At 36.8% G+C, this 22296-nt stretch overlaps 1 protein-coding gene across 1 annotated transcript in view; it reads right to left on the reverse strand.

Annotated features, from left to right (window-relative positions):
- Positions 1–11139: 11139 nt before the first annotated feature.
- The window catches only part of oprl1 (opiate receptor-like 1), a 170028-nt gene continuing 158871 nt past the window's right edge, over positions 11140–22296 (reverse strand). The window contains exon 5 of the mRNA XM_030138553.1: positions 11140–11809. Within this exon, the coding sequence (XP_029994413.1) occupies positions 11262–11809 (548 nt within the window). The 3' untranslated portion in view covers positions 11140–11261. The remainder of the gene's footprint in view (positions 11810–22296) is intronic.

Below are 22296 nucleotides of genomic sequence, written 5' to 3' on the forward strand. Positions count from 1 at the left end.
TGATTTGGACTCGATCCAGAGTTTGCATCTATAGCCGGATAAAAGCATTGCAGATGCCGCCCTGAAGAGCACTGGACGACATTTGTGGTGTCTGTCAGAAGAACTCGTCGCCCAGGCGTTTTTCGATGCTCGCATTGATGCTGAAGAAAAGGAGGCAATGCGGAGAAATCTCGAAAGACGCCCTGGGAAGATGCTCAAAAGACTCGTCCACAAGAACAGTACAACTACACTCTGAAAAACAGAGGTACCAGCTTGTACTTAAAAGGGTACAAATGCTTGTCGCTTGGGGTGTACTTTTTGGAGAGACATTTCAGTACCCTTTCGAAATGGTCCATTTTTGTACCTTAAGTACTTTACATAGAAAGAAAACTCTTGTATAGTTGATAATGCTATGATGTTTAAAGTTTGAACCGGTGGCCTAATTGAGAAAAAAAAATAAAAATAAAAAATAACGGCATAGGCAAGCTACGACATCAAGACATGGAGGTGTGAATGAAAACTTGATAAAAAACTTTATGAAGTTACCCTTGGCAAAGCAAATTTGTTCAGACTACCATTCTGCTGTTAGGACGCTGGACTAGACAAGTAGGAAAAAAAAAAAAAAGTAGTGTGAGATACTCCCTGATAAAATGTCCAAATAAAAGAGGATACACAAGCAAAGGTGTTAGAAAAATGGGAAATGATGACTGGGAGTACAGTTGGTGTCGGCAGCTGCCTTATCGGTACAGACAGCTGCCTGTCAGCCAGCTGAGCCCATAAAAAGAAAAAAAAAAAAAGAAAACTTGATAAAACAGAGATTATGGAGATAATCAGAGGTTCTAATAAGCTAAATAAATTATTAGGCTATTATCATTGAGCTAAATGGGCTATTAAATTAAAACACAAATTATTATTAAATATAATATAGAGTAATTATAGTATGATATATAATAAATAATGCACTAAGCCTAATGTTTAAACTATAATTAGGCCTACTGTTCAGTTCTCCTAGCCTATAGCCTATTCTCATGGTCTACACTCTCGAAAATTGAGGTATGAGATCAGATCATTTATGTACCTATAAGTACATTTTTTAAGAAAGTTCTCTCAGAAGTACAATATTGGTCTTTAGGAGGCCAGAATTGCACCTTTAGACAATGAAAAATGGTCCAAAGTTATGCAAAGTACAAATGTGTACTATAAGGTACCCTGCAGCATTGAAAAATGTGTGTAGACCATGAGAATAGGCTATAGGCTAGGAGAACTGAACAGTAGGACTAATTATAGTTCAAACATTAGGCTTAGCACATTATTTATTATATATCATACTGTAATTACTCTATATTATATTTAATAATAATTTGTGTTTTAATCTAATAGCCCAATTAGCTCAATGATAATAGCCTAATCATTTATTTAGCTTATTAGAACCTCTGATTATCGCCATAATCTGTTTTATCAAGTTTTCATTCACACCTCCATGTCTTGATGTCGTCTCTTGCCTATGCCGTTTTTTTTTTTTTGTTTGTTTGTTTGTTTTTTTCTCAATTAGGCCACCAGTTCAAACTTTAACCCTTTCATGCACACTGGTCACTACAGTGGACAGTTGTTCAAAAGTGTTCTCTTGTATAGTCATGGATTTTGTTGTTTTAGTTCCATATCAGCCAACACAGTGGACATTTATGCATCATCCCATACACTGCAATTCATACCATTATGGTAACTTTGCTGTTCTAGATGAACCTGATCTGCAGTAAGATGTTTGAGAGTAAAAAAAAAAAGCCAATTGTTTTTAGACTGTAATTAACAGGTTTTTTTTTTTTTTTTTTGCACGTTATCTCCATGCAGGTATGTTAAAATGTGAGAAAACATCATATTAGCAGCATTAAAAATGTTTTTTATTTCATAGTTTTCACACAGTATATCAGTAAATACATGTTTCTTTGGTTCTAAAACTAAATGCATGGTGTCCAGCTGAGTAGACATTTTTGTAACTCCATAAAAATTGGCTAACAAACATCAATAGAATTATTATTTTTATGCCTAAAGAGGGATAAAAACACTCAGGAAAAAAATTGTGATTAAGGTTCTCATAATTCATGCATGAAAGGGTTAAACATCATGGCATTATCAACTATAGGAGAGTTTTCTTTCTATGTAAAGTACTTAAGGTACAAAAATGGACCATTTCGAAAGGGTACGGAAATGTCTCTCCAAAAAGTACACCCCCAGCGACAAGCATTTGTACCCTTTTAAGTACAAGCTGCTACCTCTATTTTTGAGAGTGTACACACATTTTTTAATGCTGCAGGGTACATTATCGTACAAATTTGTACTTTACATAACTTTGGACCCTTTTTCATAGTCTAAAGGTGCAATTCTGGCCTCCTAAAGACCAATACTGTACTTTTGAGAGAACATTCTTAAAAAAATGTACTTATAGGTACATAGATGTTCTGATCTCGTACCTCTATTTTTGAGAGTGTACCATCTCTAGCCTCAGTCCATTTCTTTGAAGTTCTTACTGAAGGCCAAATTAACAGCACAAGTAACCCTGATGATGTGAGGTCCATTCTCACAGACGAGAATCTGCGACAAATAGTCTATTCCGTGAAGGTCATCAGTGACAGTGCAGAGAAACGCTGTCAACAATCTGTGCGAAATGAAGACCAAAAGCAATTTTTGCTCCGCGTTGTGCAAGGACACAGAGATAAAGTATCAAAGAGAACAAAGTCATCATACATGGAATATAGTGTTTGAACTGTTCTAATGTTGTAACACATGTAACATAAGTACTGGGAGAGATTATTAATGAGCAGATTTATCTTCGTATTGTTCAAGTTATGTTTCTGTGAAAGTTACGCATTCTTATGTAGAACAATAAAAATTGTGGCATCCTATTGGCTCAATTTTTGGTACAGATGTTCACAATAGGAATAGGAACAAGGCAAAATACGATCTGGCATAATTTAGAAAACTTTTACTTCTACCATCATATTGTGAACCACCCGAACTTGAATGCACCACGAAGTCCTTGTTGCAGTCATTGGACTTTGTTGTATAAAGAGATGTAGATTAATGCACCAATATGGTTCAAACCCTATTTACAGTGTATAATCTAATTAAAGAAATCAGTTTTACCATGTTTTATTTTGTAAATACAGGGTGACACAAAAAAACGGGAACTTTTTAACAATCCAATAAAACCAAGAGTGATGGAAGAAAAATATTTTATTCATAGTAACTGAAACCTTAAAACATGCCATTTAAGAAACAATGATGGAATTTTCATTTTAAAAAAAAAATTACTTCCTGTAAATGGCGTCCTCCTGTACGAATGCATTCTTGAAATCTGCTGTTGAGATTCCTCATTGACCGCTGCAACATCTCAGCTGGGATACTGTGAATTTCCTCCTGAATTCTCTGTTTTAACTCATCCGGAGTTCTTGGTCGAGTCGTGTACACTTTACTCTTGAGATAGCCCCACAAGAAAAAATCACAAACGGACAAATCTGGCGATCTAGGGGGCCAGGGAACGTTACCGAATCTTGAGATCACACGGTTACCGAACAATTCTCACACAGCCGCCGATGGTTACTAAAATGGGGGTGTGTTTACTTGCTCAAGGTCACTGTCTCGCAGTGCTGCCACTTGCTCATGTCTGCCAATACGCACTTCAAAAATTCCCGTTTTTTTGGGTCACCCTGTAATTTCTAAAAAATGAAAATTCTATCATTGTTTCTTAAATGGCATGTTTTAAGGTTTTAATTACTATGAATAAAATATTTTTCTTCCATCACTCTTGGTTTTATTGGATTGTTAAAAAGTTCCTGCTTTTTTGTGTCACCCTGTATATTTTTAGAAATAAACAAACAAAGTTGCAATTGCTGTAATGTTGCAAAAGAAAAGCATAATTAGCATTTTTTGACCATATTGCACAGCCCTAATTTACAGATCTGTGTGGGTGTAAGATCAAATCTCTGGTTAAAAACAAAGCTAACATTTAATACATCATGTTGTTGTTGCGTCCCGTACACTTTCCCGTGTGTGATTTGTGTTTTTCGGGTTGATTTCCTCTTTAAGACACTATGAATAGAGATAGAGCCCCTTTGTCCCTTGGAGTGGGGTCAGAACACCGTGACCCCGTCCTCCTGCTTTGCCACTGTGGTGCTGAGAGTTTACAGTCAAAACTCCCCTTAAATCCCCCGACCTGACCCGACCCGACCCTGACAGACCCCTCCTGATGTACAATAATGTCCCCGAGCCCAAAAAGGTACCACAAAGTACCCCAAAGTACCCTCCACTTCCATTCTCAGAATCTGCAGACTAGGAAACAGCATGAACCACATGACTCAACAACATCTGTGATTGGATTCGACTCAAAAATAGATCCAAATTGTAGTTGTTTCTTAGACTGTCTCACTTTAAAAGGCTGAATTAATAGATGCAGAGAGATGTGAGGAGCTGTAAAAAAAAAAAAAAAAAAATACTATTTACTTTTGTGTTGATACTGGTAGGTCTGTATACACTTATCCGACATATTTAGTCTTTCCCTAAGTATGTTAGGGACAAACTTAACATGAAAAAAACCATCATAAAATATGTTGTAATGTCTTTTCTGGGCTACAACAAACCGAACACCATTTTGTTTCTATGGTTGTATCCACATTTAGGGAAAAATCTGATCCGCCCAATACATGTTTGAGCTAAAATCCTTTTACAAAGCCAACATTTTATATGAAGAAAGTTCAGTATTTGTACAAGATTTGGTTGACTTTGGATTCAGAGACATTCATTTTGGTTTAAAGATACCCTCAGAATGCCAATACAATCTGTTACTTGTATCTGAGAGGTTTATGTAGGGCCCGATACCAGACACCGATATTTTCCCCGATACCAGATACCAATATTTTCCCCCAAAAACTCAATTTTCGATTTCGATTCGGGCTGGTGGTAGCATTTTAGCTGGCATGTCGTTTCTGTTACTTGTTATATCTGAGAGGTTTATGTAGGGCCCGATACCAGACACCAATATTTTCCCAGATACCAATATTTTCCCCAAAAAACTTGATTTTCAATTTTGATTCGGGCTGGTGGTAGCATTTTAGCCAGCATGTCACTTCCGTTACTTGTTGTATCTGAGAGGTTTATGTAGGGCCCAATATCAGACGCCGATATTTTCCCCGATACCAGACACCGATATTTTCCCTGATACCAGATACCAATATTTTCCCCCAAAAACTCCATTTTCGATTTCGATTTGGGCTGGTGGTAGCATTTTAGCCAGCATGTCATTTCCATTACTTGTTGTATCTGAGAGGTTTATATAGGACCTGATACCAGACACCGATATTTTCCCCGATACCAGACACTGATATTTTCCCCGATACCAGACACTGATATTTTCCCCGATACCAGATACCGATATTTTCCCCAAAAAACTCGATTTTCAATTTCGATTCAGGCTGGTGGTAACATTTTAGCTGGCATGTCGTTTTTGTTACTTGTTATATCTGAGAGGTTTATGTAGGACCCGATACAAGACACCGATATTTTCCCCGATATCAGATACCGATATTTTCCCCAAAAAACTCGATTTTTACAGTCACAGATGAGCTAAGCATGTGGTTTATGTTTTATGAATTCTAGCTAAAACAAAAATAGTAAATTGAAAACACCTCAACTTCTATAAAAATGAAAAAAAAAAAAAAAAAAAGTATATATTGGTTCATGTAGATGCTCAATTCAGCTTCTACAGTTGAATTTCTCAGTTTAACATTAAATGATATTAACCATAAACTTGTTTCTGTTCGTAACGTTTAGTATTTTAGTTTTAGTCTGCAGATTCGAGGCAGGTATTTGTAATTCTCAAACTAAAGGAGAACCCAGAAGAAGAAGAAAACCTCTAGTTCATCTTGTTCAGTTTCTTCCGTTCTTCTTTCAGGTTATAGTCTGTTCCCTCCCATCCCCAACTCTTAATATCCACACCCCACATGTGACTATAGAAAAACCACAAAACTCTAAGAATCCTCTTTTCATATGAGACTTCTTAGACTTGTTTTGTTTCATGAAACATGGAGAAATTGTCCTCCTGTAAGAAAAAAACGGAAAAAAGAAAGAAAAATAAAATAAAACATTCATCCGACCCTTTTTTTTTTGGGTCCTGAGACAGTTTATGAAGTATATTGTTCAAATGTACCGAACATTGTTCTTTTCATTAAATCTGCTGTTGATTGAAAATATTTCACTGTTTATCTAAAATATTGATCACATTACAGATTAGAGTAACACTTTATAATAAATCTCAAATCATAAACTTAATGTGTAACTAATACTGGACTCGTGATCTTCAGCCTCATGTATGAATGCAAAGATCTACGTTAGTAATACTTTTAACCCATAAAGACCCGAACATCTACTGGCAGCCAAAATTATCTACCAGAATAAAATGTTTAATAACTTCTGATTCATTAATCCTATCAATACATGTAAATAATTGGTGTAAAATGCAGTTTGTCATCTTTTCATGGTAATCAGATACTTTTCTTTTCTACTGCTGGAAATGATTTTGTGTTCAACTGTATGCTGATGACACGGCCATGTACACCATATCTTCAAACCTGATTTTCTACAAATTCAAGCTACGAATTCAGTCAGAATTTAACCCATAAAGACCCAAACATCCACCATCGACCAAAACCATCTACTGATCTAAAATGTTTAATACCTGTCGATCCAGTAATCCTATCAATCCATGTAAATTATTGGTGTAAAATACAGTTTGTCCTCTTTTCATGGTCATCAGATATGACCCATTTGGACGTTCAGAGGCTCCGTAGTGAACACGGAAACACCGTTATCTTCTACAACAGTGTTTCCCAACCACTGTGCTGCGGCATATTAAGTGTACCATGGAAGATTATCCAGTTTCACCAGATTGGTACTTTAAGCGAGTGCAGTGATACAGATAAATACGACTGCACGCGTCAATAATCCACTCTACAACAATTCTTTTCCTTTTCAAAGTGAAAATGAAAGTGAACCGGTGCGTTCTGTTGATAAAGCCCCCCTCACTAGTGATACGCGGACCCGCAAATCAGGTTGGGGAGGGGGGCATATGCCTCTATTATACGGCTCTCAATCCGTCAGACAGCTTAGTGTGAAACCTGGGCCTGTTTAGTTGAACACAAAGTAAATTGAGACTAGATTTGCGTTATATTTCAAAATCTACTTCTTGTGACATTTTTGTTTGGTGGTGTGCCTTGTGATTTTTCTTTTGTAAAATATGTGCCGTGGCTCAGAAAGGTGAGGAGACACTGTTCTAAGACCCTGATTTAAAACCCATGGAGTTGGATCAATGACAGTGGTTTATGTTCAGTTAATGATAAATGTTGTTGACAATAGAAATAAAAGAGTAAAATACCCATGTGAATTTAGATATAAAAGAGTAAATTATCCATGTGAATATAGAAGTAAAAGAGTAAAATACCCATGTGAATATAGGAATAAAAGAGTAAAATACCCATGTGAATATAGGAATAAAAGAGTAAAATACCCATGTGAATATAGGAATAAAAGAGTAAATTACCCATGTGAATATAGGAATAAAAGAGTAAAATACCCATGTGAATATAGAAATAAAAGAGTAAAATACCCATGTGAATATAGAGTAAAATACCCATACGACTATAGAAATGAAAGAGTAAAATACCCATGTGACTATAGAAATAAAAGAGTAAAATACCCATGTGACTATAGAAATAAAAGAGTAAAATACCCATGTGAATATAGAGTAAAATACCCATGCGACTACAGAAATAAGAGTAAAATACCCATGTGAATACAGAGTAAAATACCTATGTGACTACAGAAATAAAAGAGGAAAATACCCATGTGACTATAGAAATAAAAGAGTAAAATACCCATGTGACTATAGAAATAAAAGAGTAAAATACCCATGTGAATATAGAAATAAAAGAGGAAAATACCCATGTGAATGAAAAAATGAAAGAGTAAAATACCCATGTGAATACAGAAATAAAAGAGTAAAATACCCAGGTTTCACACTAAGTAAATCAAGACTAGATTTGCGTTATATTTCAAAATCTACTTATTGTGACATTTTTGTTTGGTGGTGTGCCTTGTGATTTTTCTTTTGTAAAATATGTGCCGTGCCGTGATAAATGTTGTTGAAAAAGTCACATTTTCTTCATTTTTCTGTTTCTCATATTATGACAATCAATTTTAATCTGAACTTTTTATGAACATCTACATGATCAGTGAATTAAATATAGGGAAAATACCAGATTTTTATTGAAGAAATGCAAAAAAACATAGGATAATATGATAATAAATGGTGATAAATAACTAAAGAAAGGTTAAATAGAGAGAAAAATACCCGGAACAATAACACTGGGTCTTTATGGGTTAAATTTGTGACTCACTTTCATGGATTAAAATGTATGATTTGTTCCCTTATTATAACGTGTTACACTGTTGTGTGTCCATTTTAGTTGTATTATAGGCTCAGCAGCGTATGAACTTAAACGGAGACCCATGTTTAGAGTCGAAATTAAGCTTCAGTCTACCAACATCTGATAAAGACACTGAAAACTGGAGTGGAAATGTGACTTCTCCATTTCCCAGAATGCTTCACTCCTCCTTGGCACATTGTCAGAGAGCCACAATCCACCCTTGAAAGGTTTATTTTCATTCTGGGAGCACCACGGGTTTGTGGTGATTTGGTATTTGTAGCTCCTTCTGTTCATCCTGTTCTGTTTGTGCATCGTCGCCAAACATCCAAATCCTGCCAAACGGGCGTCTTTCAGGATCTCAGAACCAGCCACATTGGCACATTCGCTTTGTGTTTCGGCTGTATTTGGAGCTGCATTAAGCATCAAATAAAGCTGTCAGCTCGGTTTACTTCTGTCTTACCAAGTTTTCCAAAGGTCTGGGTCTCCTTCAAAATGTTTAAATGCCTCGGTGAAACAGGACATTCATCCAGATGCCTCCTGGGTTAAGACTCCAACATATGGACGCCGGTCTGTCTCACCAGATTTTGGAAATTAAAAATCTTCCAATTTCTTGCTTTTGTTTTTGTTTTCAATCCAATGTATCAGTTTTTCTTGCTTCGAAATCCAACTCTTCAAACTTTTAGTAACTCATTTCGATGTCTGGCTTTTTAGAAAATTTCTTTTATGAAGTATAAATTCATTCAATTTGGAAAAAAAAAAAAAAAAAAAAGATAGAAAAAGTTGAATTAAACATAACCGGGATGAAAAAGTTTTGAGAAAATACTTGACCATCTTTCTGGATGTTTATTTCCCTGATATTTGTGAATTTATGGGAGAAAAAAAACATCTGTAGGTCAGTATAGAAATTAACTTGAAAATCTACGAATCAATTGGAAAAACAGCTGGAAATTTAGGTTTTAACAGGCTGTTGCTCTTCAAATGTGCTGCTTTTTGGGTTAAAAGGGAGAGAAATCTGAATATTAGAGGTTTGGACAGAAGTTGAATAATAATAATAATAATAATAATAATAATAATAATAATAATAATAATAATAAAGTTGGCTAGTTTTGGCTATGGGGAAATACTGACATCTTTTTCCTATTGAACATTTTAGGAAACAGCAGTAATAAGTATTTAAAAACATCATATACAATAATAAATTGTAAAACACTGACATGGACCATTTTACTTTACAATTGCTACTTTAACGTTTCACACTGGCCTCAGTTTCCAGTGTAGAAATGAACTTGAAAATCTATGAATCAACTGGAAAAACAGCTGGAAATTTAGGTTTTAACAGGCTGTTGCTCCACAAATGTGCTGCTTTTTGGGTTAAAAGGGAGAGAAATCTGAATATTAGAGGTTTGGACAGAAGTTGAATAATAATAATAATAATAATAATAATAATAATAATAATAATAATAATAAAGTTGGCTAGTTTTGGCTATGGGGAAATACTGACATCTTTTTCCTATTAAACACTTTAGGAAACTGCAGTAATTAGTATTTAAAAACATCATATACAATAATAAATTGTAAAACACTGACATGGACCATTTTACTTTAAAACTGCTACTTTAACGTTTCACACTGGCCTCAGTTTCCAGTGTAGAAATGAACTTGAAAATCTATGAATCAACTGGAAAAACAGCTGGAAATTTAGGTTTTAACAGGCTGTTGCTCCACAAATGTGCTGCTTTTTGGGTTAAAAGGGAGAGAAATCTGAATATTAGAGGTTTGGACAGATGAATTAAAATAATAATAATAATAATAACAATAATAATAATAATAATAATAATAATAATAATAATAATAATAATAATAATAATAATAATAACAATAATAATAAAGTTGGCTAGTTTTGGCTATGGGGAAATACTGACATCTTTTTCCTATTGAACGTTTTAGGAAACAGCAGTAATAAGTATTTAAAAACATCATATACAATAATAAATTGTAAAACACTGACATGGACCATTTTACTTTACAATTGCTACTTTAACGTTTCACACTGGCCTCAGTTTCCAGTGTAGAAATGAACTTGAAAATCTATGAATCAACTGGAAAAACAGCTGGAAATTTAGGTTTTAACAGGCTGTTGCTCCACAAATGTGCTGCTTTTTGTGTTAAAAGTGAGAGAAGTTGGAATATTAGAGGTTTGGACAGAAGAATTAAAATAATAATAATAATAATAATAATAATAATAATAATAATAATAATAATAATAATAATGTTGGCTAGTTTTGGCTATGGGGAAATACTGACATCTTTTTCCTATTAAACACTTTAGGAAACATCAGTAATAAGTATTCAAAAACGTCAAATACAATAATAAATTGTAAAACACTGACATGGACCATTTTACTTTACAATTGCTACTTTAACGTTTCACACTTTAACTAAACCGGCCTTAGTTTATAGTGATTTTCTTGCTGCTTTTCTTGTCCAAACCAAATGGAAAACATTGGGATTTCGGTTTCAGACGTATTTAAAAAGTTGCATTCAGGGACATTTACAATAAAACTAAATCTGGTGAGACTGATTTCTCGTCCATATCAACGGTCCTAAATCCTAAATTCTTTTCCCTTGGGCCCCCTCCTCATCATCTCCGTCCCCCCCGCCCCATGCCAGTCTTCTCATCGGGGGGCGGGAGGGTTCGTGCCGCTAGAGGGCTGTGATCTGGGTCAGTTCTGTGTTGGAGTTCCCTGTCCCCGGAGTCTCTCCCCTTTGTGGTGGATCCACTCCCACCAAGGGGAGTTCCACGCCTAGTCATGCTGGATTCGGCGTCCCACCTCCGGGTCCCCCTCCGTCTCCGGCCTTGCAGCTGTAGGCGGCCGCCACCTCTCTGGCGATGCTCCTCATCCGGCCCGACTGCTGCGTGTCCAGACGGAATGGCGACGGGTTGCAGAACTCACGGAAGCATCGCTTGAAGTTTTCATCCAGGAACGCGTAGAGCACCGGGTTCAGGCTGCTGTTGACGTAGCCCAGCGCGATGCAGAAGTGCATCAGAACCAACGTGAACAGGCTGCTCAGATTGAAGCCCAGGGACTGAGCCAGGACCATGATCTGGATGGGGGTCCAACAGACGACGAAGGCCGCCACCACCACCAGGACCATTCGAGTGATCCGGCGTAAGTTTCGGTCCTTTTCTTTGGAGCCAGAGAGGATGCGGACGCTACGAAGGCGCTTGACCATCAGACTGTAGCAGATACTGATGATGGCCACGGGGATCAGGAATGAGAAGAGGAAGACGCAGGTACCAAAGACCGGGTCCCAGTAACTCCTGGGTTCAGGTAAAACCACTATGCACTCCACACCTGAAAAGTAGACAAGAAGATAGAAGAAAATATGTGGTCAGCCTTTTAGGCAAGGCAGATTTATTTGTAAACCACAATTCATACAGGGTGGGGAAGCAAAATTTACAATATTTTGAGGCAGGGATTGAAAGACAGTGTATGACCAATTAGTTCATTGAAAGTCATGGGAATTTATTTGCCATAAGAAAACTGACAAAATAGAAAATGTTTTTACTCAATGTGTCCTCCTTCTTTCTCAATAACTGCCTTCACACACTTCCTGAAACTTGTGCAAGTGTTCCTCAAATATTCGGGTGGCAACTTCTCCCATTCTTCTTTAATAGTATCTTTCAGAAAGTGGACATTGCTGTGTGATGTTCTATTGGTAGCATGTTCTAAAACGCCCCAAATAGCAGAATCCAGAGGGTTTAGATCTGGGCTAGAAGGCGGCCATAAACATGAGTCCCAAAAATTGCTCAAGTTGGATTTGTTGCTGTTGTCAACAAGTGTTTTGGTGTTCTTGTGTAAGATTTTAACTTCAAATCATATTTTACTGCATTTCTAACGGTCTTGTTGTCTACCTCAAGTTCAATTGCCATTTTTCTCATGGATTTGGTTGGATCCTTTAGGATTTTGGATTTGAGAGCTTTAATAAAAGCTTTGGTATGTTTTTTGTTGCTTCCTCCACTTCCAGACTTTCTCGTAATAGTTTTGCTCATAGTCATTCTCTTCTTTCCACTATAAACAGTCGTTATGGACACTCCAACTATTTTTGAAATCTCCTTTGGTGTGACGAGTGCATTCAGCAAATCACACACTCTTTGACGTTTGCTTTCCTGATTACTCATATGGGCAAAAGTTTGTGAAAAGGTATGGATAATAGTGTTAGGTATGATTATGACATCAATATATGTTTGGTTTCAAAACAATTGACGTAGTGCCTGCTGAGAAAAAACAACTAAATGTTCATTGTAAATTTTGCTTCCCCACCCTGTACACAGGGCAATTCACAGTGCTTTACAAAAATGGAAAAGAGACAGATTAAAAACACACAATTACAATTAAAACATAATCAATAAAACATAAATAATAATCAATTAGAATAAAGTAAAAGAGAAGAGTGCAGATAGAACCCTTTCAGTTGTTCTATGCACAGTTGAACAGAACCGTTTTCAGCCTGAACTTAAACATTGTCAGAGTCCAGGTCTGTCTAACATCATCAGGAAGACTGTTCCAGAGTTTAGCTGCATAGAACTGAAACGCAGCTTCACACTGTTTAGTCCTGACTCTGGGCACCAGCAGAAGACCAGTCCCTGAGGTTCTGAGGGTCCAAGATGGTTCATATGGGACCAACATGTCACAGATGTAGTTTGGTGCTAGACCATGGACAGACTTATAAACGAGCAGAGCTGTTTTAAAGTCTATTCTCTGAGCCACAGGAAGCCAGTGCACAGATCTGAGCACAGGACTAATATGGTGGTACTTCCTGGTTCTAGTCAGGACTCGAGCAGCAGCGTTCTGGATGTAGTGCAGCTGTCTTACAGCTGGTTTAGAGAGTCCAGTGAGAAGTCCGTTACAGTAGTCTAACCTGCTAAAGATAAACGTGTGGATAAGTCTGTGTAAGTCTGGTTTAGACAGTAAACCTTTGATTCTGGCAATGTTTTTGAGATGGTAAAAGGCTGATGATGTAATTGATTTAATGTGGCTGTTAACCAGCTACCAGCTACTTTTACTGCACTGACTTAATAGTATCACCCTATGTTATAATAAAGCTCATTTTCAGACCAAACAAAGAGGAGTACCTCAGGGTTCAGCACTGGGAACACTTCTTTTTTCTACTGATGGAAGTAATTTTGTGTTCAACTATATGCTGATGACACGGTCATGTACACTGTACGTTCAAACCTGCTTTACTACAAATTCAAGCTACGAATTCAGTCAGAGTTTAACCCATAAAGACCCAAACACCCACCATCGACCAAAACCATCATGTGATCTAAACTGTTTAATACCTGTTGAATTAATCCTATCAATACATGTAAATAATTGGTGTAAAATACGGTTTGTCATCTTTTCATGGTCATCAGATATGACCCATTTGGACATTCAGAGGCTCCGTAGCGAACGTGGAAACACCGTCGTCTTCTACAACATTGATTCACCAGTGAAACCCATGGAGTTGGATCAATGACAGTGGATGGAGACTGTTGTTTTTATATTTAGTTGAAGATACTTTTGCCGAAAAAGTTACTTTTTCCTCATTTTTTTCTGATTTGTTCTAATAACCTTTGAATTCACCCTGAGCTTTAATGAACATCTACATGATCAGTGAATTAAATATAGGAAAATACATAATTTACACTGAAAAAAATTAAAATAAAGAGGTTATTATTACAATAAATGGTGCTAAATCATTTAAGAAAGGTTAAATATAGAGAAAAATTCATTTGAGAACTTCCACAAAAGTAGCACTGGGTCTTTATGTGTTATTATATTACAAAACTGGCTTCTACACAATGAATGAAAAGATCAGAAAAGTCCAATGTGAGTTTAGGTATCAGTCTCAGTCTTCGTGTGTAATATTTTGCAAGGGTGATGTCTCTCTGGATAATCATTTTAAATGTCATATTTACTATACATAGCTTGACTCTGAAATATCAACAAATTGTAATCAGTATTTTATACCAGTGTGTTTCAGTCCTTTTACTTGCAGTTGTGGGTTTTCACAATGTTCTACTTTTTTTTCAAGGGTGATCTGAGTTCTCAAAACAATACTGAATGACACTGACAGACATTTCCAAAAAAAAAAAAAAAAACAACCCAATTTACACCGTATGGAACTAAATAGGGATCAAATCTTCTTTGTATATTAAATGCAACGACGTGAAAAGGAGCTGTGTTTATGAATACTAATGTATTTATTATGTAAATCGCTCATGCAGATTAGGTAGTGATACTAATAATAGAGGACATTAAGACTCAGAGGACAGAGGAAAATCTGCATGTGTAGTAAGATATGATGACAGAGGTACAAAGAGTCAAAGTATGAGGGAATAAATGAACAATGACAGAGCAGGCAGTTTACACAGGGAGAGAAAGGTTTAATCATTTTAATGATAATACAGTCTGCAGCCAAAGAAGACGGAGAGGAGATATATGTCTAAACCTATTAAGAGATAGAAAGAGGTGGTAAGAGAGAAACAATGAGTGACACCAGGGGAGAAGGAGAAACAGCGGAACAACTGAGTACAAATACATACAGGTAATGGATCCAGGTAAAGTTTATTATGCATTCAAGAAAAAAAAGTAAAACAAAAAAAAAGTATGTAGCCATTTTTAGAAACGGCAACTGCATTACTCTTACATGATCGTTAGAAGTGTAAGAAAATATCACGATATTTATTAGTATTGATATTAAAAAGTACTGTATCGATACTTATAGGTATGTACAGGGTGGGGAAGCAAAATTTACAATATTTTGAGGCAGGGATTGAAAGACAGTGTATGATCAATTAGTTTATTGAAAGTCATGAGAATTTATTTGCCACAAGAAAATTGACATAATAGAAAATGTTTTTATTCTATGTGTCCTCCTTCTTTCTCAACAACTGCCTTCACACACTTCCTGAACCTTGCACAAGTGTTCCTCAAATATTCGGGTGACAACTTCTCCCATTCTTCAATAGTATCTTCCAGACTTTCTCGTAATAGTTTTGCTCATAGTCATTCTCTTCTTTCCATTATAAACAGTCTTTATGGACACTCCAACTATTTTGGAAATCTCCTTTGGTGTGACGAGTGCATTCAGCAAATCACACATTCTTTGACGTTTCCTTTCCTGATTACTCACATGGGCAAAAGTTTGTGAAAATGTATGGATAATAGTGTTAGGTATGATTATGACATCAATATATGTTTGGTTTCAAAACAACTGACGTAGTGCCTGCTGAGAAAAAACAACTAAATGTTCATTGTAAATTTTGCTTCCCCACCCTGTATTCAATTCATTTTTGTTGTTTTTCTTTTTTTTTTTGTTAAAGTATATTTGCAGATAATAAATCAGATTCTCTGTGGTAATACTAGCTGTCTTCATCTGTATCTCCTACTTCCACCTGTGTTACAGGTCAGTAATCGACACCAACACTTTAAATTTGTTAATCCTGGTCCTTGCCTGGGACCTGTAACAGTTGAACAAACGGTTAAGAGGAACACTTCATGGACCTCCAGGCAGTAATAAAAAATAGTCATGAAAAATGGTAAAAGAGGTGCTCCACGGTGAAGGGACTGTCAATGCACAAAAAATACAAAAACCAAGGCACTCTCTTATCATTTTAAAATGCCGTTATTAATTATGGCATGTCTCTATGGAGCTCACCAAGACACAACGTGTTTCAGCCTGCTGGCCTTCATCAGGGGCAGAGGATCAGGTGAAAAGGATGAGTAAAACATAAACTTTTACTTCTAGCCTATTCCTTTTTTGGTTTTTATGATTATTGTTAGAGAAATATGATATTAGACTATTCTCTGTAAATACCAGGTGTCCAGACCAAAAATCATGGATGGGTTGTGATTAGAGCCCGACCGATATTGGATTTTTGGGGCCGACACCAATACCGATATTGGGAGCTAAAAAAAAGCCGATATCCAATATATCAGCCGATATCCGATATTGGCTGATAACCGATATATTGGCCGATATATGAAATAAGAACACTGGTCTACACAGGATATAATAATCTTATTTTAGATAATTGTGGACAGGTGGATAAACAGTTCCATAAATCTTTGTTTATCTCACAAATATAATTTACACAACTTTCAATGCAAACTATGCAATCACAAAAATAATTAGAGCAAAAAATATGACTGACCACACAATTATGTTTTCACTCACAAATTTGGATGTATCTGCCTCAGGGCACTACAACTTCTTATGTGGACTAAGGACTAAACTGAGCGTGTGCAGAGTGAATTAGGTGAGTCCTAAGTTGTTCCTGATTGGAGCAATTGCAAGAGTTACAACTGACCCCGGTCTCCCCTACACTATTAACACCCAGGCCTGCTGGCAGAATGAAACTGTGAGGTAGACAGGAAGTGCACGGACATGGGTGTGTGTGGGGGGGTGAATACTTCATAAGACGAGGGGGCGGGGGGTTTAGTGGTCCATCCTTGTCAGAGTACATGAGCGGGGGTGGGGTGGGGGGGGTGTAGCTCCATGATTGTGTGTGGGGGGGTGATACAATCATTGTCCGAGCAGGAGTGAAAGTGAAACTAACTCGCTTTAAAGTTCCTCTTATTCTCCAGTGAGCACACACACACACACACACACACATATATCGGCTACATCAGCTACATATTGGCCGATGTTGATTAATTGGTGAAACACTATAATCAGCCCGATTAATCGGCCGGCCGATTAATCGGTCGGGCTCTAGTTGTGATGACACATCCTATGAGAAAGCACCCAGGATATGTCCTCCATTTCTTCTCTATCTACATGTTTTCTGTCTCGTGGTGCTGGTTTGGGACCAGAGCGGCCTGTTGCCCTTGGGGAGCTCAGGCCATAGTGTAGGTGGGAGAAGAGTACAAATGCGCTCACTGAACCCATGCATCACCCTGTTTTGGATACATAAACCAATGGTGAACTTGATCAACGTCATTATGTTTGGACACTTGGACCAATGACTGTAATATCCATATTCTTTCATAAGAACTTAGACTTCCTGGTGTTCAAAATCTTCTGATTCCAGAATCCAGTGACTCCGTCTTTTGTCTCAGCATGTATCACAGAATTTTTGTATCAATTATTATAATAATTGTACTAAGTGAAATAATTAAAGTACAAACCAAAATAAACCATTCATTCATTCAGGTGGTGTTTTGTCCATAACAGTATAATCCCTGTATACAACAATCTGTATTTAGGGTCTTATCTGATTTTGGATTGACAGTTCATTTGCATACAGAGTCAGATCTGGCTAGGATGATATGCACAGACCAATTAAATGACATGTCTTCTGCTCCAAACCTGACATTTAGAAGTTCACAAGTCTAAAGTATTGAACTGCCTAAAGCAGCACTTTAATACTTTGTTGCTTTGTCAGCTTAATGAAACTCCAGCCCACTCCGAGGCTGCAGAGCACAACAGGAAGGTGAAGAATCTCATCCACATACTCATTTCTTTAGATTTGTCACAGAATCAACAAATGGTCCAAAACAACATCTCATTACATTCTGAAGGTGCTCTGCCTCCTCGGTGTCTTCCATTAGACAAATCTCATGTTTAAGTCATAACTCTGAAGCCTGCAGATATTAAACTTACATTTTTTTCATGCTTGGGCTTTTTGCATGACAGATAAATCAATCTGGTTTAAGGTTTAATTGTGAGAAATGAGGCTTTCAGTGCAGCAGGTTGGAGAAGGAAACAGTTCTACGGGTTTGGTTCCTCCTGCCTTTACTTCTGATCATATAATCTGCACTAACAGGCTTTTTCATTTATTATATTAAGGAGGCTACATGTAGTATTTCTATTTTCAAATGGTAAAAATAGCCTAAAAGTATTATTACAGTGCTTACAATAAAATAGTGAGTCACTCTGCCGGTCTCCCATTGTGAGAAAAACTAACACCATGGGGGCTTTTGACAAAAGTGTTGGAAAGCAATGAGATGAGAACCATTAAAAAACAACATCTAGTCAAAAGAAAGTGATAAAAGAAACACTTAGAAACACTGTTGTTGTTTTCACCATTGGATACAACTTTAAATGCAAAGAGTAGAATTTGATGCTGAAATAGCAGCGTTTCTTCTACACAAGTTTGATTATGAGGCTTAGGAAGTGATAATCTTTGGTAAGTTGCCGTTGGTGCCGTATTGAATGATGAGTTTACTGTTCTGAGGTCTGTTCATTCAACTAAAGGTTCACAAATCTCATTAGGTACTGCTAAGTATCAATAACACAAAACAATAAAGTTATATTTGGAGTTTTGGTGTCGTCTTACGTCTTTATGCTGATGATATACTACTTTATGTCCACTATGTCCCTTTTAACCCATAAAGACCCAAACATCCACTGGTGACTAAAACAATTTACTGATATATAAAGTTAAGTAACTGTTGATCCACTAATCCTATCAATGCATGTAAATAATTGGAGTAAAATTCAGTTTTTCGTCTTTTAGTGGCTGTGTAGTGAACGTGGAAACACCATCATCTCTACGACATTGATTCACCAGTAAAACATATGGAGTTGGATCAATGACAGTAGATGGACACACTTGGTTTATGATCAGTTAATGATAAATGTTGTTGAAAGTCACATTTTCTTCTTTTTTTTTTGTTTTTGATACAATAACATTCAACTTTAATTTGAGCTTTTAGGGACATCAATCATGATCTGTAAATTAAATATCGAGAAACACCTGATTTTCACTTAGAATACAAAATACTGAGCATAATATTAGAATAAATGGTGATAAATCACTTCAGAAAAGTTAAAAAAAAGAGGAAAAAAAATAATTTGGGAACTGCCGCAAAAGTAGCAATGGGTCTTTATGAGTGAAAAGACAGTTCATTAAACATGAAGACTAAACTGTGACAGTTCTGACCCTGTTTGGACGATTCCAAACAGATCTTTAGTGCAGTTATTGACAACATGAACAGTACAGAAAACAGGTGATTTGTGGTTTTACTGTCTAAAGAGCTAAGCCAGTGTTTTTCAACCTTGGGTTCGGGACCCCACATGGAATTCAAATGGGGCTCGCCTGAAATTTCTAGTAATTGATAAAAAAAAAAAAAAAAGCAAACTTACTAATGAAATATATGGTGAGTTGACAGAGACAATCCCAATCCATAAAAGACGTGACAAACTGTGAAGCTGAAACTGAAGCACTGTGGTTCTGTTTATCTGTCAACTGTTCATTGTGGTCGGTTTCAGATGCTGCAGCTCTTTCATAATTTATAGTTTGAGTTCTTGTTTATTGGGTATTAATTGTCAGCCTTGTAAATCCAAGCTGGACTGACTGTACATATCCTGACCAAGGAAAATAAAGTTCTCCCTTTGTGCAGTAGTCTACACCTGGCTTTTCTGCCTCCGTCCACAATAATATACATTATATAGACTAAATGACCTCTAACACTAACGCTTATTTGAAACACAGTATAGCAAACTATTACATGATCAAAAACTAATTTTAGCCAAAAAATGTCTCTGTTTTTAATGTCTGGTGTCACCAGAAAATTGTGATGTAAAAATGGGGTGACGAGCCAAAAAAGACTGAGCTAAGCTAACAGAGCTATAATGTAAACTATCAGCTGATGCATGTGAAGATAATAAGACAGTGTTATTTTGAGCGACTGTCAAAATAAGCGTCTGAGTTTCAGTTTGAAGAATAAAACTCATGACGCAGATGTTGAATGAGTGATTCAAAGAGTCTGTGCAGATGTATTGTAAATGTTTTGGTGGTTTTAAGTGTGTTCTGGTCTGTGACTTCCTCCTGCTGTTGAAAGATAAGAATATCAATACCACACAAAACCCCATTACATGTAAAATCCCTGTAGAGCTGCACTTGAGCTGATTTAATATTGTGTTGAATTAACTAACTGTTTTTTCTGCAAATATTGACGCCCACTTTTCATAATAAGCTGCAATAATAGACTGGATAAAACCAGATCCAGCAAACAGCAATAAGGATTGTAGAAAAAAAAAAAGTTGATCTATTATTGCATTTGCTAGATGCTTTCATCCCAGGCATCTCACTGCACCACGGCTAAGGCTGATTTACAGTGTGTGGGTGTACACAGTAAAAACCGAAGCTCCAGCCCCGGCTCTATTACCACCACGCTCCAGCTATTGATCAAAAACACTGTAAAATCTGTGTGAAAGGACAGGAACAGAAATCAGCAGCCTGATGGGCCTGAGAAGTTTATGTGTTTCATAAAATTTGCTCTTGGTGAACTCTATTCCCTGAGGGAGAAAATGATAGAAACTAACCCGAGGGGGAAAAAAAACCCAACAATATAATAATAAATAATGTAATGCTATTGATCCGTGTATAAAAATGAAGTCAGATTACTACACACTACTGAGCTCATCTCATTTTCTGTGCCCCGGCAAATCACAGGTGTCAAGCATGCGGCCCAGGGGTCAAATCCGGCCCGCCAGAAGGTCCAATCCAGCCCGCGGGATGAATTTGTGAAATGCAAAAATTACACTTTAGATATTAACAATCAATGGTGTCAGAATCATTTTAATTCAGGTTCCACATACAGACACATACATAGGGCTGGGGATTGTTAAGAATTTAACGATTCCAATTCCATTATCGATATTGCTTATTGATCCGATTCCTTATTGATTCTCATTGGGTGAGGGAATAAAAGAGTACAAACGGGTGTGTTTGCATTAACTGTCTTTTATATTTTCATCTCTGCACAGAAAATATAACATATACAGTATGTACAAATAATAACTGATGACGCCGGGCCAGTTCGGGGGGGGGGGGGGGGGGGGGGGGAGTGAAAGTGAAACTAAAGACGTTTTACTAATTCCTCTATTGCCTCATTTCTGCTACGTGGAACCGGTTCGACTCAGCTCGGCTTGTCTCCTGTTGTTGTGCACCTCATTTCCTTTCCATTCTTACGTTCGGAAACTTGTTTATTTGAGGAGTTACGATGTTTGTTGCCCATACCAGAACCGGAACTGGCCCGGTGTTCCCTCTGCCGCTACATTCACAAGTGCCACAAGTATCAAATATGTGACATTCCTGTAAATGAATCACATGCTGTGGACAAATGTTTGAGGATATTGGAGGGATTCCACCCTTTTGAAGACATGGAAGCTTTGACAATGTCCAAGTAAGTGGACCTGGTGTCATCTTTTTAGATCGTTTCTGCTTCAACGCCATGTTGGCCCCATTCTGACCAAAACAATGCAGCGTACGTGTGACGTCATTGCGCATGCACAACGAAGATGGAATTGATAAGCAGAATCGTTAAGCAGGCAGGCAAACGATTCCAAGGAATCGAGCTCCTGGGAACCGGTTCTCAAAAAAGAACCGGTTCTCGATTCCCATCCCTACACATACAGTCCAATTAGATTTCAAGTGGGTCAGAACCAGTAAAAAAATATCATAATAACCTATAAATAATGACAACCCCAAATTTTCTCTGACTTTTTTTGGTGTAAAAAAGTAAAATTACATGAAAATGTTTACATTACCAAACTATACTATTACAAAACATGTGAATAACCTGAACAAATATGAACAAACGGAAATGTCTGAAGAAAAGTAAATGCAATTTTACAATCTTCTGTCTGTTAGTAAATGTTTTGTGTGATTGTAATGCACATGTGTAAATGATAAACTGATAAACCGAGGTATGATATTGTTAAAATTGCACTTGTTTTTCTAAAGACAATTCAAATTGTTCATGTTATTCAGATTTTTAAGGAAACGTTGTAGATGTAAACCTGATCATAATATAATTTTACTTTTTTCACTGTTATTATT

Source organism: Sphaeramia orbicularis, chromosome 7 (assembly GCF_902148855.1).
Source record: "Sphaeramia orbicularis chromosome 7, fSphaOr1.1, whole genome shotgun sequence".
Classification (NCBI taxonomy): domain Eukaryota; kingdom Metazoa; phylum Chordata; class Actinopteri; order Kurtiformes; family Apogonidae; genus Sphaeramia; species Sphaeramia orbicularis.